The 16,544-nt window shown below is 39.3% G+C and overlaps 1 protein-coding gene across 1 annotated transcript in view; it reads left to right on the top strand.

The window, feature by feature from the left end:
* The first annotated feature begins 2,473 nt into the window (after positions 1-2,473).
* The window catches only part of LOC135473392 (acid-sensing ion channel 5-like), a 34,240-nt gene continuing 20,169 nt past the window's right edge, over positions 2,474-16,544 (top strand). Inside the window, exon 1 of the mRNA XM_064753243.1 lies at positions 2,474-2,763. Coding sequence (XP_064609313.1) covers positions 2,474-2,763 — 290 coding nt within the window. The remainder of the gene's footprint in view (positions 2,764-16,544) is intronic.

Below are 16,544 nucleotides of genomic sequence, written 5' to 3'. Positions count from 1 at the left end.
GACGGGGTAAACCAGGTTAAGCGGGCCCTACGCCAACACACCGCCAGGGCTCCGTGCCCACCAGACAAGCGTAATAGCCAGATACATGGCTCAAAATTACAGGGAATTGATATCTACACGTCGCTAACTGGCCAGCCCAGGCAACACCATTTGTAAGCAATTATTAGTTACCCGAGCAGCCAGAGACTGTATACTGGGATTTGCGCCTGTTATACCAGAGGTGTATCTCTTAAATTTTCAATAGATATGTAAGCAAAGAGCAAGCGTTCAGGGACATCTTTACGCAACTCGATTACCTGACAACATCCATTCACTGCATGCATTATACCGAAGGCCATGATCTTTTTTTATTATGTAACCTGTGCATCGAAAAACTTAGTCGATTGTTCATCGGCTCATTTGATCGATTTGAAAGAGATATTCACCTTGTTTTGTTTTTGTTTTTGTTACATTTATTTGGAAATACCATAATACGAATGCAAATACCAGTATTAGTCATGGATATATAGAATTTAGTTCTACACGCAAATGCTGTCTATCGATTTCTCCGACTTAGAATACAAATATTTAGGCTTTATTAAGTATATGCATGACAAAATGAGGAAATCTTAGTTCATGTACATGCTGTTATAAATACACATGCATATAAGGTTACTTGTTTCGCCAAAGTTTATACCCCACACTATAGATAATTAAACGTACGTAGACCTGTGTTTTTCCTTATCCATTTTCATTTTTATGAAGTCAACAACGTGTTATTTTGACTCGGTTAAAAGAGCATATTTAGTGCTTCAGTTATGCGCACCAAGATCGATGTAATCTATATTATTATACAAGTGTTAAAGGATAGGCGCCTTCTTTAAAGAAACGCGGTGTGGAAATTGTGCATCAGCGAATAAAAGATCGAAAAAGGTGAGATATACTAAACGCATGGAATGCCAGTTGATAGATCCCAAAATGCTCGATTGCCATCCTTTACAATACAAAGAACATTAACGATGTCTGGTGTTAGTGCAATATAACAACAACTAAGAAAGTCGCGTTGTAAATGGCAACCGACATTGCAGCTGGTCTAATATGGAATCTGACTTCAATTTAACGCCTATGTTCCTAGAATGGTTCCTCCGGGGATAGAGTCTGATTAATGCAAGGAAACCTTAGGAAGGGCGTATGCAATCATTTCAATCCAGCCGGCCACAAAGTTCCGAAATAGAATTCTCCTCTGAAAACGGACCTAGAAAGGTTTCTCCGGTAAAATGCACTTTAGAGGGAAGAGCGTCATGGTCGTTGTGGGACTGGGGCTTCATCGCGACTCTGTACACCCGAGTGCATGGAGAAACGGAGGACCGTGCGGCAGCGGGCTCTCCAGGGGGTCGTTATTCTGTTAGCAATTGGACGTTTTACAACCGGCACAAAGGTAAAAGATCGAAGGTGAGGTGAGATGCTGATACAAGCATAACATATAGGGTGACGTGTTGGAACAATAGGCGAAATCGGCACTGCGCTGTTTCAACAATGTTAGCGGTGGCTCCTTACGGCCAGATCGATGAAAAGAACGGAGTTAGGAGTTTCTCTTGGAAGAACAAAAGCCACCACCTAAAGAAGTACACAGCGGAATACAAACACGCATGGCAAGTAGTTACCATAGTTTGCCCGGACCAGCGACGCTTCGATTGCTTACTTCCTTACGCCAGGTTTCCTCTCTAAAGTTTTCCTTCTTCGCGAGCACTCCGCCGTGAGAGAAATTGATTTTTCGCGTCTGTCGCCGAGGAACTGAGTTAATGAATCTCAATGGTGTTATTGCAGAAGTGGTGGCTAGCTCTCAGCGTCATATATCAAACACACGCACGGATGAGCCCGCCATCAGCTGTATGCTTTTGAAATTCCGTGATTGATATTGCTAACAATCGGCCTGTCCCTTGTTTCCATTGGCCTAGTCGGAGCTGGAGCAGTTAGCGTGTGGGAAGAAGCGGGCAACCGTGTAACGAAACCAATAGCCAAGTCTTCAATCTATAATGATGAAGGGAACGTGTGCCTGACAGCTAGGCCCTTGTTACCACCGTCGCAGCATGGCTGTAACAATCTCTCCGGAACTTCGCAACATAACTGGCAGCACGGCCTTCGTCAGCTTTCTTCGCTGTCCTTGAAACAGCCTAATTAGACATTTTCTACAAGGATATTTATCACACGGATTTCTCAGTAGATCAGGAATTTTAGTCACCTTAATACAAAAACAACAAAAAGCGATCAAATAATTCTTACGAAGTTTTACGGGCATGGTGTGTTGTGCTGGGCTCAGGCAGGTCTGTAAGACACGTGGCTTCAAGTGCAGCCTGACACGCTGGTAAGTGAGGAAACGTTTGTGTGGAGGTGAGAAAACGCGGAGGTTTTACTCTGTACCCTTGTCGGAAAGGTGTGAGACGGAGGAAGAGTTCATGGATTACGTTGTGGATGGTGCGGAAAACTTTGTATAATGGCTAGGAGCGAATATTCGGTGGGCAAGACCTCAGAGCAGACAGTCTACACAGAACCTGACATCTCTAATATGATCGAGGATCTTAAATTTCAAATCCGTTCTCTAAAAGATGCGATTGAAGACCACGAAAAGGACGGAGACAACAGAGTGTACGAGGACATAGACAGCAGTCGGAGTCGCCGACGGCGCCGGGTGGGCACCGCTAACTACTTATTAAAGTACAGTATTGACATGGGATTTCACTGGATGAGGTTCATACTACAGTCCCACGTTGGTGTCATAAGCAGGTAAGGCTATCTTTTCTTACATTTATCCCCAACATTCATCCCTGCACAGGAGTATACAATGATGTCCTTCCGTCTCAATCATGCTAAAAGCCACCTTCGTGTGAGTTCAGCCGTCATTGTGAGCGAGCGAGCTAGTCCAGAAGTTCTCGGCCCGCTTTAATCATCTTAAAAGGCTACATCTTAGAATTATCCAGCGTCTTTATGAATATTTTATGTATTTTAAGCCCAGCAGAATACTAGGAAAGAAAATAAGATTTCGCAAAAACATGTTGTTCTAACAACACTTCTTACAATCTTTTTTTTTAAGCAAAGAAATATTTCATAAAGTTAATGAACATTAATATACCGTCCAAGGTAATTTTCAAAATAAAACTCTTCATTTGGAAAAGTAAGTGCAAATGTTTACCCATTAGGCTCCTTAGGGCGGTGGCATTTAAATTTTCTTGTGTGAAAGGTCTAAATTATGATGTCACAAAACATTGTTTCATCGGAAAACATTTCAACAACTAACGTACAAAAAATGAAATTAAATTTTATACGCATTTTACTTAAAAATTGTAATTTTGTTTCTTTCTTTCTTTGCTGGATTTTTCTTTTTGCTTTTTGTTTTATTTTCCACTCTGCTGGTTACCAAACTCATCTGGACAAAATGTTCAGTACAAGTGTTTAGGTAACGTTTATTCAGTAAAATGGGAGTTCATTTGACTTGTTTTTACATGGGTAAAGCTGTTTATTTAGTATAGCAGTATAGTTTAGTATTGTTATGTAAGTATAAGCCTCTGATGTGTAATGCCCTACGAAATGAAAGCAAACTTGGCAAATTGACTGTAGCATAAATATCTTAAATTTAATACATGTGGAAAGTATGTGGTAGGCTGCGAAGGCGAAATACACATCTGTTGTCGCCAACAGGGTGACAATTGTCGACAGAAACTAGCATTTAGGCATTCCCATCGAGAATGGAGAGCAGAAGGTGTCGCGAGAACTGAGTGGCGTCGGCCTGTTGATGATCAGCAGGCTGGTGTGTATAGTTCGGTTAAAGAGGCCAGTAATTGCTTCTGTGTGCCTACCACTCCCGAAGACAGTGTGTGTGATGGCGTCGAAGCTTAGTTGCTATTTCCCTATGTAGAGGACAATTAGCAGTGCCATTATCTATCCGTGTAACGACAGGCATTCCCCGTGAGCTGGCTGGGCAAACAGAGAACGACTATTAGTCCCTATTATTATCGGAAATCGCAAAGCCTTTGCTCATTTACAATGAAGGATTTACCTCCCGATGTTCGATACTCCTGTTTGTTTTCTCCTGCTTGGCGTAAAGTGGATTCGGCTGTTCGAGGCGTTCTTATCTGTTATACAATACCAGACCTCCTGTGGCGATGCCCACGATCTGATCGCTCCCAGCCCCCATTATTGACTTCCGAAAATACCAAAGGTGTTTCATGTTTTATGAAAGTCGAAGAAATGATAAATTCAACCTTAGCGCTTTCTCTCTTCACAAACACAGATCGTAATCATTGCAAATTAAAATAAATGCTTACTGCAAGAGTTGTGTTTGGAACAATAGAAGAACTACTGAGGATTTCAACGTTGGTATATATAGCTATTTTTTCTTTCTCAAGAAAATCAATTTTTAGAGCTCTGCTTTTATATCTGAAACAGTGTCTAAATGTTATGGTAGTTCAACTAGTTTAGATAAGTCCAGCTTGTTAGTGCTCAGTATTGAAAATGTCCAAACATGACCATATAGAATTTGTGTAGTTTACCTCTACATGGTTTTGTGGTAATTTCTAAAATTTAGAAACTGCTGAGAATTTAGTTTTCAAAATATGGCCATGGCTACAGCTGTCTCATGGAGCAATAAACATAATGGTTATGTCTTTTTATTATTATATCCCTTTATTATCTTTTTATTATATTATAATGCTAATAACACCAGAATCTCACGTTTAGTGAAAGTAAAGCATTATAACATAATAAAAAGATTTACAGCATAGAGGGTAAAATCAGATCAGAGCGTGATAGTTGGGAAAGGATCACACGTAACCATTGATTTATTTATTTATTTGATTGGTGTTTTACGTCGTACTCAAGAATGTTTCACTTATACGACGGCGGCCAGCATTATGGTGGGTGGAAACCGGGCCTAGCCCTGTGGAAACCCACGACCATCCGTCGCCTCCTGACCACGTAATACAGCTATTGAAATACAGCCTCTTGTAAATTTACCTCAGTTAGGGTTTATTCTTACTGTTCATGTAAGAGCTGAAGTAGTGACACAGTGCACGTCCAATAGCTCAGTGGTTTGAGTAGAATTAAGTAAAACTGAATAAGGTGATGTTAATTGCAGTTTATTATACAATAACTGTTGAGAATTAATGCATAATTTATCACAGTTTTTAATTTTTGTTTAGTTCTACTTCTCTAATATACAAAGGCAGTTTTAAACTTGTGGTACTTGTGGCACGTGTAAACTGAATTGTGTGGTTTCGACGTATAATAAGCCAGTGTGTATTTAGTCAGAATGAAATAGAGGAGGGCCCACTTACACGACTGATAATAGAGCAGGAACAGAAATCAGGGCAGAGTTAATAAGTAATATTGTAGACAGAGTGTTAATAGATAAATGTAACAGATTAGACAAACAGTAAAGATATTAAATATATGGGCAACAAAGTAAAATGAAGTAGACAATGGTCTAACATCGTTTGTAATGAATGTGATCCAGGCATCAGGAAGAAAAGCACTATAGATAAAAGACAAAGGTAGATGTTTCATTCATGAAGACACAGTACATGTACGTTTATAGCTAAATCTGCAGGTCACCTATAAGACGCTACAACAGGTTTGTCCATCGGGACAATTTTTTTTCTGAATTTTGTAAATTCCTCATAAAACTTTCTCATGACAGTTCGACATTTACTAAGAACCATGATTACACTAAATTGAAGGCATGACGAAGTTATATTTATGTTCTGTGTCGACATGGGAAGAAATTAATAGGTAAATTATAGCATTGGCCATGATACTGACAGGCACTGATATGTGCAACGGTGATAAACGGTAGGGTATAATTTTTTATCTATATTTTACAACAATATAAAAGTAAAACGCTTGAAAGAAACAAATGCCTTAACATTTCATCACATCAATACGCACGCAGTTTAAATGCATAAATGAAAATGCCTCGAATGGTGTCACAAAAATGACCAAAAAAAAACCCCACGTTCAATGACTATAGCGATTAATATGTATCTTATTCATAAGTTTAAAAAAATAAAAACTTTATTTATTTTACGTTTATAGCTGATCAACCAGTGTTGCAGTAATTGTGTTCAATTCGTTCTAAAGTGACAGCTATTACCTTAACGTTTAGTCTTAATATGTGACGATAAATGCTGGATGACGAAACGAAGGTGATGGTATAGAAAATTCTCATTCCAATTTTTGGGGATGGTCCAGCGTTAACTGTAGATATCCTTACCCGTTTCAGACTATGTATAGTAACACAAAAGATTACTTAGCTCAGTGTGTCGTGGCGTTAGACAAATGATATGTTATGGAGCAATATTTTCTATGCATTTATGACCGACCCTGTTTGGTAATGTTCAGGCATATATATGTAAATCCACCCACGCCATTGTACAGTCAGGGAGATCTGTCTGTTAACATTTGGAAGGCCTGTTCATTTATCAGTTTACATCAAGTTTCGGTTTTTATTGTAAAAAGATTGCCTTCTAAGAATGGAATGAGGGTTCTCCCGAAACGTAGTACCTATAAAAGCAGGGGAACGTATTGCTTTGTAAAGTCCAGCTGTAATTCAGTCTTGTTCTCCCGCGTACTGTAATATAGGGCAGTAGTTCTGTAACTTCACAGAAAATAAGCCATGCATGTGCTGCTTGATGCATTTACTTGGATGACATATTCCAAGTTACAGTGTTGTTTTTGGTTATAGTGTTTCAAGATATATAACCTTGGATTAAGTTTGCGTATGAACAAGTAGAAAGGAAACTCTGAACAAGCAATTCAGGCTGGCAAGCTAAGCTAACATCAAGAATACACAAAAAGAAACATTTTAGATACATACATTTACAGCTGAAGCATACACATGGACAGTTAGAATCAAACCATAACTGGAGAAAATTGACAAGAGGCTGGATTTCTCCGTGTCGCAGCTGTTCTGTTTTCAGTCTCTATGCTGTCGTTTTTATGTCCAACAAACTAAAATGAGAGCCAAGACCAGTGAGCTGACACTTTTAAAAATTCAACAATAGCTATTCGTTTTAAAATCGTAAGTTCATTTGAAATTATAATTGTATGGTTTAATTTGGAAATTTACGATTTAATTGCCACTGAAACACTGTAGTGAATTCAAATTGTTTCCATCGTCCATTATTTTAGCATCTGCAATTTTTCGAAATAATACATGTACACAGAAAGAACTGAAATATGATGAAATTTTAGGAAAAAAATAACATGAACTTGATTTGATTATCTGGGGTAACATAAATGAGTATATGCCTATTTACCTGGCTGCCATGTGCCTTAACAGTCTGTTTACTCCTTGACCAATCGTTTCTGAACATAGTCTATATCTCGTTAAGTACACATGTGACCAGCTTGTAGTCCTGTTCATTTTGTGATCATTTCAGTTTACATTAAATAGTTTTCGCAACAAGGGATCTCTTCGCTTTAAATTTCTGAAATTTTACATTGATCATGAGCACAACACCATTGTTGACATGTATCAGCAGAACGTTCAAACTCTCGGGTGATCTAAGTCACAGTTATGTTTAAGCTCACTTAACCGGGATCTGGATGCACTGTAACATCATCTTGAACATTGTCAAAGTATTTATGACATCTACATGGGGTTTATGGATGTATATTCGTATTGAAACCCAGATCGACACATGGGGCTTCAACTTAAACCTATCATTAATTTTAACCCGCGTGTAATATATGATGGTTCAACTGGTATGAAGGTTTAAGTCTGAGAGAATATGGAATACACTTAAACTGAAGACTTGTTCGCAGGTGTGTGTACGAAAATCGTATTATTCATGAGCTATGTGAGATTTGATTCAGAAGTTGATCTATCTATCTTTCTTTCTTTCTTTTTATTTTGTTTGAGCAAGGTATCAGTGTTCACTTGTGCTTGACGTTATTCTGTACATTAATGGATATAAGGTGTACCTGGTCTATTTGGTGTTCACCTGTGTTTGACATTATTCTGTACATAAATGGATATAAGGTGTACTTGTTTTATTTGGTGTTCCCCTATGCTTGACATTATTCAGTACATTAATGGATATAAGGTGTACCTGGTCTATTTGGTGTTCACCTGTGTTTGACATTATTCTGTACATTAATGGATATCAGGTGTACTTGTTTCATTTGGTGTTCACCTATGCTTGACATTATTCAGTGCATTAATGGATAGAAGGTGTTTTCTTTGGTGTTCACGTTATTCTGTACATTAATGGATATCAGGTGTACTTGTTTCATTTGGTGTTCACCTATGCTTACCGCTATTCTACACATTCATAAAGTGCACTGCTTGATGGCATTCCATACTTTGTAAAGTACCACTTGGCTGTAATTTAATGACTGGTATCATTGAACAAGAAGAAATGACCTACGTGTTATCACTAGTTGGTTTGAAATAACATATTGAAATTATCATTGTCAACAACACATGCGCTCGTCCTCCCATAGGGCCACTTGTTGCAGTTAAAACAGACGACTATTCTTCTCTGGCGGCAGCCATAATTGATGCTGTATATTTCAGAGCTCGTATTTACTTCTGTTCCATAAACGTGTTATGTAACAATCGTCTTGGAAAGATCGTTACTGTGTAGAAAGTTGTATTAAATCGGCAGAAATACTTACCTAAGTATCGACTACAAGTGTGAGATCTTTACTTACTTGTTGACTATGCAAAGAAACACACTGCTTAGCATTTAGACTCCTGTGGGGTTTTCCTTTTACCAGTTTAGATAGACTTTCTAACCAGCGTAATGGCATACCACGAAACAATGAATAAATACTGTTTTTAGGCCACGTTGGTAAGTTGAATGATCATGTTAATGGCATTAGTATGAAAGTCGACGTAAATGATCCAAACGTAAAGGTCTTCAATGTCTGGCTTCATATGGAAATACCTTCTAGCATGCAGGTGATTTTTTGAAGCTTATGCGAAGTCTACAGCTCATGATGCGTAAACAGGAATCAACGAAGGCCGTAAATGGACATGCCCCTAATCAGCGTACAGATGAATCATAACTTTTAACTCATACTAAAGGATTTCAAGCTACATCCGTTGCAAAGAGAATGGTTTTGCTTTGACATTAAAGCCGGAAAGAAAATGTGGAAGTATATGATCGATGTGACTGGGGATTTACTAGCGTGCTGTACCTGGTAATTAAACAGTCCTGCTTCTCAGTTTGATGGCTCCCGTTTGGAATAGCCATTACGTGAGAATATAAACAACAGACATTGGGTAATAGGCACTGTCACAGTTTCTATAATAGCTCGTAAAAGACCATGCAATCGTACAAGTCACGTGCTGAAATCCGCTGGCTGGGGCAGCACACAATTGTATCATAATTCAGCATAGCAATAAATAGCCTTCGTGTCGTTCCACTCTTTGATCACTGGAAATCGCCATTATACCGGCTTGTTTACACAGACTTTTAATTCCATATATTTTTCTATCAAATAGGGAAGGCCTCTGAAGCGAACACGGCAGCTAAGCGTAAATTATTACCAGCAGAGAAAACATTGTTACCACGGAGTCGCGCAAACATTCTCAATACTCTGCGGCAATGTGGGGAATATCCTGGAGAAAATTGCCTGGCCAAAACCATAGATCTGTCATCATGAATTCATGTCGAACACAAAGAGAGTGTGGAACAAACACCACCCCGTTACAGACAGAGGGAGTATTAGGTTTGAAGCCAATTGTCGGTGTGTTAGCGGCGGATAATCCGTCTTTGATTAACAGGTAATAAGGCTTTCGTTACTGACGCGAATTTTCTCGGCTTGCTGGGTGGTAACATCAAACACCGATAGTCTTTGTGCCACTCAAACAGATAATACTCGCAAATACCACTGTTTACTTTGAATTCTATCTCCATTGATCTTAATTTCACCAGCGTTCTTTCACAAAATATATAGTTATGTCGGTATACGATGTCTCCCGACTTCGATGCGGACACTCTAACCATTAGGCCATCGAAGCGGCCTGCAGGTTTGGAAATCTTCAGTTTTTGTGTAACGCGAATAATTTTCGTTTCCCGTTAAGATTTCGTAGCTTATTGCAATATGCTGTATTATGCGCTATATTTCTTAGATATTTTTCCTGAAAATATCAATTCCGTGAAGTGATTACCAGTAAATAAAGCCAATATTAAAGTGTCCAACCATACATAGCTATTGCAATCCCTTGTGCATCTGTATATATGCACAGCACCGTAAGGAATAACCGTTTTGTGTTCAACCAGTTAACCTAACATTAAAGCGACCCATGCAGCATGCACGATTATCGGATTCCATAATAAGTGCATTTCACTCGGGTAATTAAGCCGTGGTGCGATTGTATTGTTGACTTATGTCTGGTGTGTATTTTTATTTTCATCTTTCCACATCATCGTGATTTAATTTGCAAAGCAATATAGCCGCAAGCCATTCACATTGTACAAATCAGACACAGGAAGCTTGGCTTTGTATCCATGGAATGGTCAGTTGACAGAGCGGAACAGGAAATACTCTGATCTAACGACGGCTCAGAACATAAAAAGCACGTGAATGAATTGAAATACATAGCCGAAAGGCAAGACAGAGGTTGTCGTTTGTTTGTATATTGAGGGCAGACGGATTATATATGTTAGTTAAAACTAAATTTTTGTTCGGACTATGCTATGTTAAAGTCAACATTAAATGCGGTCTTCGTATCTTGTTGCAAAAGACGTGTATCTTGCACAAGTGTATATTTCACTCTTGGTATGCAGGACGTGTGAAATACCTATATATCCCCTTAAACACAATCTGTCGGAATTGTTTATCGAACAATGACATCCGCCAAGGTAAAATAATCCGATTCCGCGTTATGCTTGGGATAAACTCTATAATAAATCGGTTTAATTTAGATGTGTTTTATTGGTGAATTGCATGTGGCACGACTATACAGAGTAAATAATAGATGTGTCATGAAACTGAATACAACAAAGATTGCGCCATTATTTATGCATAAGCTACGTTGTGCGGATCTATTGTCCAGAAATGTCCCCGTGGGAAATCCAGCATCCACTTGTGTACAAGCTTAATATTGCATTTTTTTTTCAACACCACTCGACGGTATGTGTTGCATTACAGCTTGATTAACATCGGGAATATCTGCGTGAAATCTGACTTTCTAAACTAGCCTCTTATCTGACATGAAAACGCCATTACCAGTCTGGTACTGTCTACATATATACTGAGAATCAGAGATACACTGGTGATCTGGCACAATCCGTTAGGCAGAGATACTCTTTAACAAAGTAGCACTTTGTGACTAAGTTCCTGTAGCCGATTACTTTCTGATTTCTTTGTTAAGCACGTCTGCTGAGGCACTATGAGATTTCCACTTGTGTGCACATGATTAGTCTCGCTTAATAACTGGGGGTATAGACGAGTAAATTCTATTAGTTCACAAGAGACAAGTTCCCTTCTTAATGTTCAACCAGGCATGGGTAAAGCACTGGATAGCTCCTGGGCCCGAATTTTTAACCAGCTCACGATGGGCATGTTAACGATTACTCAGGGCGATATCTCGCTCATTAGTGTTATGATTCGCTCTAAGGGTGGGATTAATTGGTCCAGCATGAAGATGAGGAGTCATCTACACCTTACAAAAGTTGAGGGTCAATGGGAACATTGCTGTACGCGCACGATAGAAACTTGGACAACACTTGAATGAAGTGAAGCCTGAACAAGTATGACTTAGGCCTGCACGGTGTAAGGACGACATCAGCTTGACAACAGCGGGTTACTCATGTAGTATGATTTACAATGTCGTTGCAACAGGTGTTTAATAGATAGGGCAAACTTACAAAGTGCATTTTATGGAGGCTAAACTGAAATGATTGGATAAGAGCAAATCCCTCGCTGTTATAAAAACATACAAAATCTTTTCTGTTAATTCATGTGTAAAACTCTGCTGGTAATCCTGCCTGAACAGGGAGGAAAGACGAAAATAATGGCCAATAGATCATAAGGTAAAAATCATGTCGTAAGATACTTATAAAATATAAACTCTTTGAAAAAAAAGACTCGTGCAACAGCATAACATATTGCTTAGCACTAACTGTGCACGAGTGCTGATATGGAATTACTCTGCAGCTTCGTCTTACATGCAATATTCATATGGTTCAAGATTCTCATACATTCTCATATGATGTAAACTCACGCTGTACGCGTCCTGTCCTGTACCGGCCCGCATAGCACAGTTTGTAGAACGTCCGCTTCGGGAGCGGTAGATCCAGGATCAATCCTGGGTCGAGTCACACCTAAGACTTTAAAAGAGGAAGTTGTAACTTGCTGTAAAGCATGAAGGTTATTGTGCAACGACTGGTTGACCCGTATCAGCATACTGGCTCGGGCGGGGCGGTAAGTCGTCTCAGTGAAGCAGCACTAGATAAAAGAGCGGTGGAAATCCGTCCTGCGACAAGGAGGTACATTAAATACACACTAAGGATTCCTTCGTCGTCACATGACTGAACAAAAAGGTTAAGTACGACGTTAAACCCCAAGCACTCACTCACTCACTCCTGTCCTCGTCCACTGACTCGGCGTCTGAAACTGTGAGGCTATTACCATGATAAGCAGTTGTGTTCTTCCAGGTTTAGTCTGACAAACAACTTTCCCGTGTTTATATATGATGGATGGACGAATCGCTTGAAGAGAGCGTTATTTTTTTTCCACGCTGACACTTTTCTTGTTGCGTCTTTTTTATCTTTTGTGTAACGGTGCTCACACCTGATGTCAGTAACTTCGAAGTCTTCGCTCACAGACACTGACGTCGTGTGGCTGCTAAGAAGTAATACTGTACACGCTTCCAAGACTGTCAGCTGGTGATATAAAAGGCAACCATCACACAGCATATCAGTTACATTAGGGACGAATATATCGGGCATGTGATTATGGGGACACGGTGATAAGTTATGTCATGCTTCTCATATTGAACAGACACATTTCATGTTACATAATGTGTCAACCCAGGGAGTCTGTAAAAATCTGAAAATATACGAATATTAAATACCGATATGGGCTAGTAATTTGAAATCTTTTTCTACCACGTTACTGTAGCGAACAGGAAGAAAGGATTTTTTGATGGGGTTTCTCTCCAAAAGATATTGGACATGATTTAGTATAATTCAAGATGCATAATGTCGGCAATTATGGGCATAGTTCCCTCCACCGTAGTTATAAATGGCTCACATAGAACGATCTATCATAACGCTAACCTAGAATCAAGGCCTGACTTCTTAGCTGACAAAGACGATACGTCTTCCTGTTGAGATTCCAGAAGAACACCCCGAAGGCAACCGCAAATCCACAATACCCCGAAACCGGCGAATACGCTGTGTGCCGTTCTACAGAGGATGTTGCCAATTTTGAGATAGTGCTCAGAGTGGAGGATATAGGGTGTAATTTAGAGAATCAAAATTCCCATCACAAATTCTGGAGCTGAAGAGTGACGTGTGCGTGCTACGAAGCGCACACAAATACGCCATTTATATGGAAGTCTCCAAATCTTATTACTCGCGTAAATGACAGACCCAGAAGGGCAAAATGTTTTCTTGAAATAGAATTTTTGAAAGCAATAAACTGTCAAACATTTGACGACATCCAGTCACAAGTCTAACTAACCCTCAATATTTGGTGCCTAGAAATTCTTGTTTTTCAAATCAAAAATAGTATCGAATGACTGCAGTAGTTACTTCAAAATGCCATTTAATAACTCAGTGACCACGGTCTACATCTCGTTTCTCACCAGGAATTATTCCTCGTAAAAAAGTCAGCCACTCTTGATGATCGTTTCACTGACAATTTCATTCCATGCTAACTTTAATTATACTGGGCAGAATGACTTTCCGGTATTAAAGGCAGGAGTGTCAATCTCATGTTATCACGTCATATTACCCAAACATCGGAGCTTACTTATTGCCTACATTATAAAAATGTAGTATTATACATACAAATGTTGTTGCAAAATGTATTTTGTGCGAAAGCACTGAGTCATTTTCCATGGAGTCAAGTGCTGGTGGTGTCAGAAGATGTAACTTTCAGTTTCCATGGTGACGCACCTGCTGTTAAGCCGGTTGGGTGTATTGTCGAAGATCCAATAAAGTCCAGTGTAGAATATTTTTTAAAAATGCATGTTGCGTATGTAAATTAGACAATGAATGCTTCAGACAAAACACACATTTTACTTGGCCCCAAAAGATTGACAACTAAACTGTCACTTTGTGAACAAGATTTACAATCAAGCGAACATCCAGGGCAAATATTAGTGTGGTTTTAAATCTTTTGGCTCAATACAAAATCGCCTTCGAAATAATAAATACTGTTTACATCCCATTTTTTGGATTAACATCATGAATAAGGTTTTAAGGAATCACACTGCAATTTCATTCCATCCATTTTCCTCTCGTGTAGTTCTTCCATATCATTGAATTGCTATGTATTTCCATTTATCGTTTGCATAATGTCTGTAAATCCAGACCCCGTCTATGGAATCCAACACCGATGGAAAGAGTACAGACAGCGGAAGGTAAATGTAATATGACTGTTTTGCTGCCTAAAGTAGTTCAGGCCTATAACGCTATACATAGTCTATTATTCATTCCTGATTTGCGATGGGAGTTTTGTAGGCAGTCTGGTAAATAATTTCTCATTTATTACAAGAGAACTATGATCATCCCAGCTTGGACTCGAAACCCCATCGCTACGGGTACAGCTAAACGTTCAGGGCTGTATATGGACAGAGCTATTCTAATCACGGCATGGCGCCTTTGATTGCTCTTCAGTAGATGTATATCGCCCACTGTTCACTTCACTCTCAACATCTAAACGTTGACCTGGCTATGACTCTGCAAAGTCATTCATGTATAGAGAAAATGGCCATTTGCAGATTGAAAACATTATTTGAAAAATATGATTTCCTAATGTCAAGCATCGCTCTCAAAGATTGCAATAGGGCAATTATGCTAAGGTTTAATATTATGAAGTTGCAATTTGTCATTCGAGGCCCTGGGGCCATAATGGAAAACTCTCGTGCTGGAACTGTTTACCCCGGTTGACTTGTCTACGTAACCTACCAAAAACTTGGCCGTCCATTTATATCACAGAGTCAAACTCGGTCTTCATTTCCTGAACGGGATAGTTTTGAAGCAACTGTCAAGCTGAATTTATTATTGATATGGTAGCTAGGATCCTATAAATCCTAAAGTGTCTTCCGTGTAACTGTTGGATTTCCCTCAGCGCTCTCTGATTTCCCGCATGACACTCTGGCGCAATGGAGTCTCTCAACAACGCCACTCCACGCTAGAGAATGGTCATGTTTTCATGAGTTGCCTCGATACGCGTGAGAGTCCGGTGAGCTGCCTCCGGCGCTGCCTCCAGATCGAGGGGACGACTTGGGGCGATTAGCCGACCGGAACTGCACACCACTCAGCGGCCAAACACAGTTTTGCCATCAGAAAGTTTCAGCGAGAATCAATTTGTTAGTTAATCCGGCCCTGCTGACAGACCGATCCCACATTAAAGAGCTGCTAAGCCAGAGCTATGAGCCAGGATAAAGACGTCCGTTGTTCTGCGGTGCAAAACTACACAGTTTTGTATTTTCCTTGATGAAGGCGACTAGTATCGAAATCGAAGAAAATTTCATTAGATAGTAGAGGCTAATACAGCCCATATTTCAGTGACTTTTCCATGGAATCGTAGAACGTCATTAGGACTGCAGACTTTAATATATTCAACTAAAGATTCAACTAAAAGCAGTTAAAGTTTCTGTGTTTCCGAAAGCCTTGAATGTTCGCAAGTTAGATAAAGGGGATATGGTGCCATGTTTTTATACAATCCTTATACCCGCTTCATCCAGTCAAAATTACTTTTAAGCTCAAAATAAAAAAACAAGATTATTTATATTATAAAGAATGTTTCAGCTATCTTAAGAAAACTGTGTGTGATTTGAGTGAATGAGTGCGTGGGGTATAACGGTGAGTGGTTTGAGTCTTCCGTCTCACTGTAGCACAAATCACCATGCACTTGTGAGATCTCCGTGTTTTTGTATGTAATTCATGTGCAAACGAATTCCAGAGCAGTTATATTAGTACCATTACAACGACATAAATTGACCCTGTGCACGTACACACATATTGTGCTGGGCACAGGGTAAGTAGGATGTACACTGTGTTCAGTTACACCAATGACATTCAAAATCCATCATGATACATGCTGTATGGTACATAAACCATGTCATGCAGCGCCATGTTATGCAGTGCTCCTCTGAAGTAAAGAAGAGTTGTGATTGGTACAGCTCGAACTACACACACACTGACACGTATGACCTGAAGGCAAGAAAATGAAAGTAATAAACAACACGCTTTCATAATAAAAAAATCCATTTCTTTGTCTTTTATGGTATGTTTTTGATATTTTCAAGAAACAGTTCAACGTGTGTCAACAAAAAATCGGAACTGCTTATTTAATTCATTAATTTATATAACCTGTAATTA

This window comes from Liolophura sinensis, chromosome 8 (genome assembly GCF_032854445.1).
Source record: "Liolophura sinensis isolate JHLJ2023 chromosome 8, CUHK_Ljap_v2, whole genome shotgun sequence".
In the NCBI taxonomy this organism is placed as follows: domain Eukaryota; kingdom Metazoa; phylum Mollusca; class Polyplacophora; order Chitonida; family Chitonidae; genus Liolophura; species Liolophura sinensis.
The sequence above is the reverse complement of the archived record's forward strand: the minus strand, read 5'-3'. Positions and strand labels throughout refer to the sequence as shown.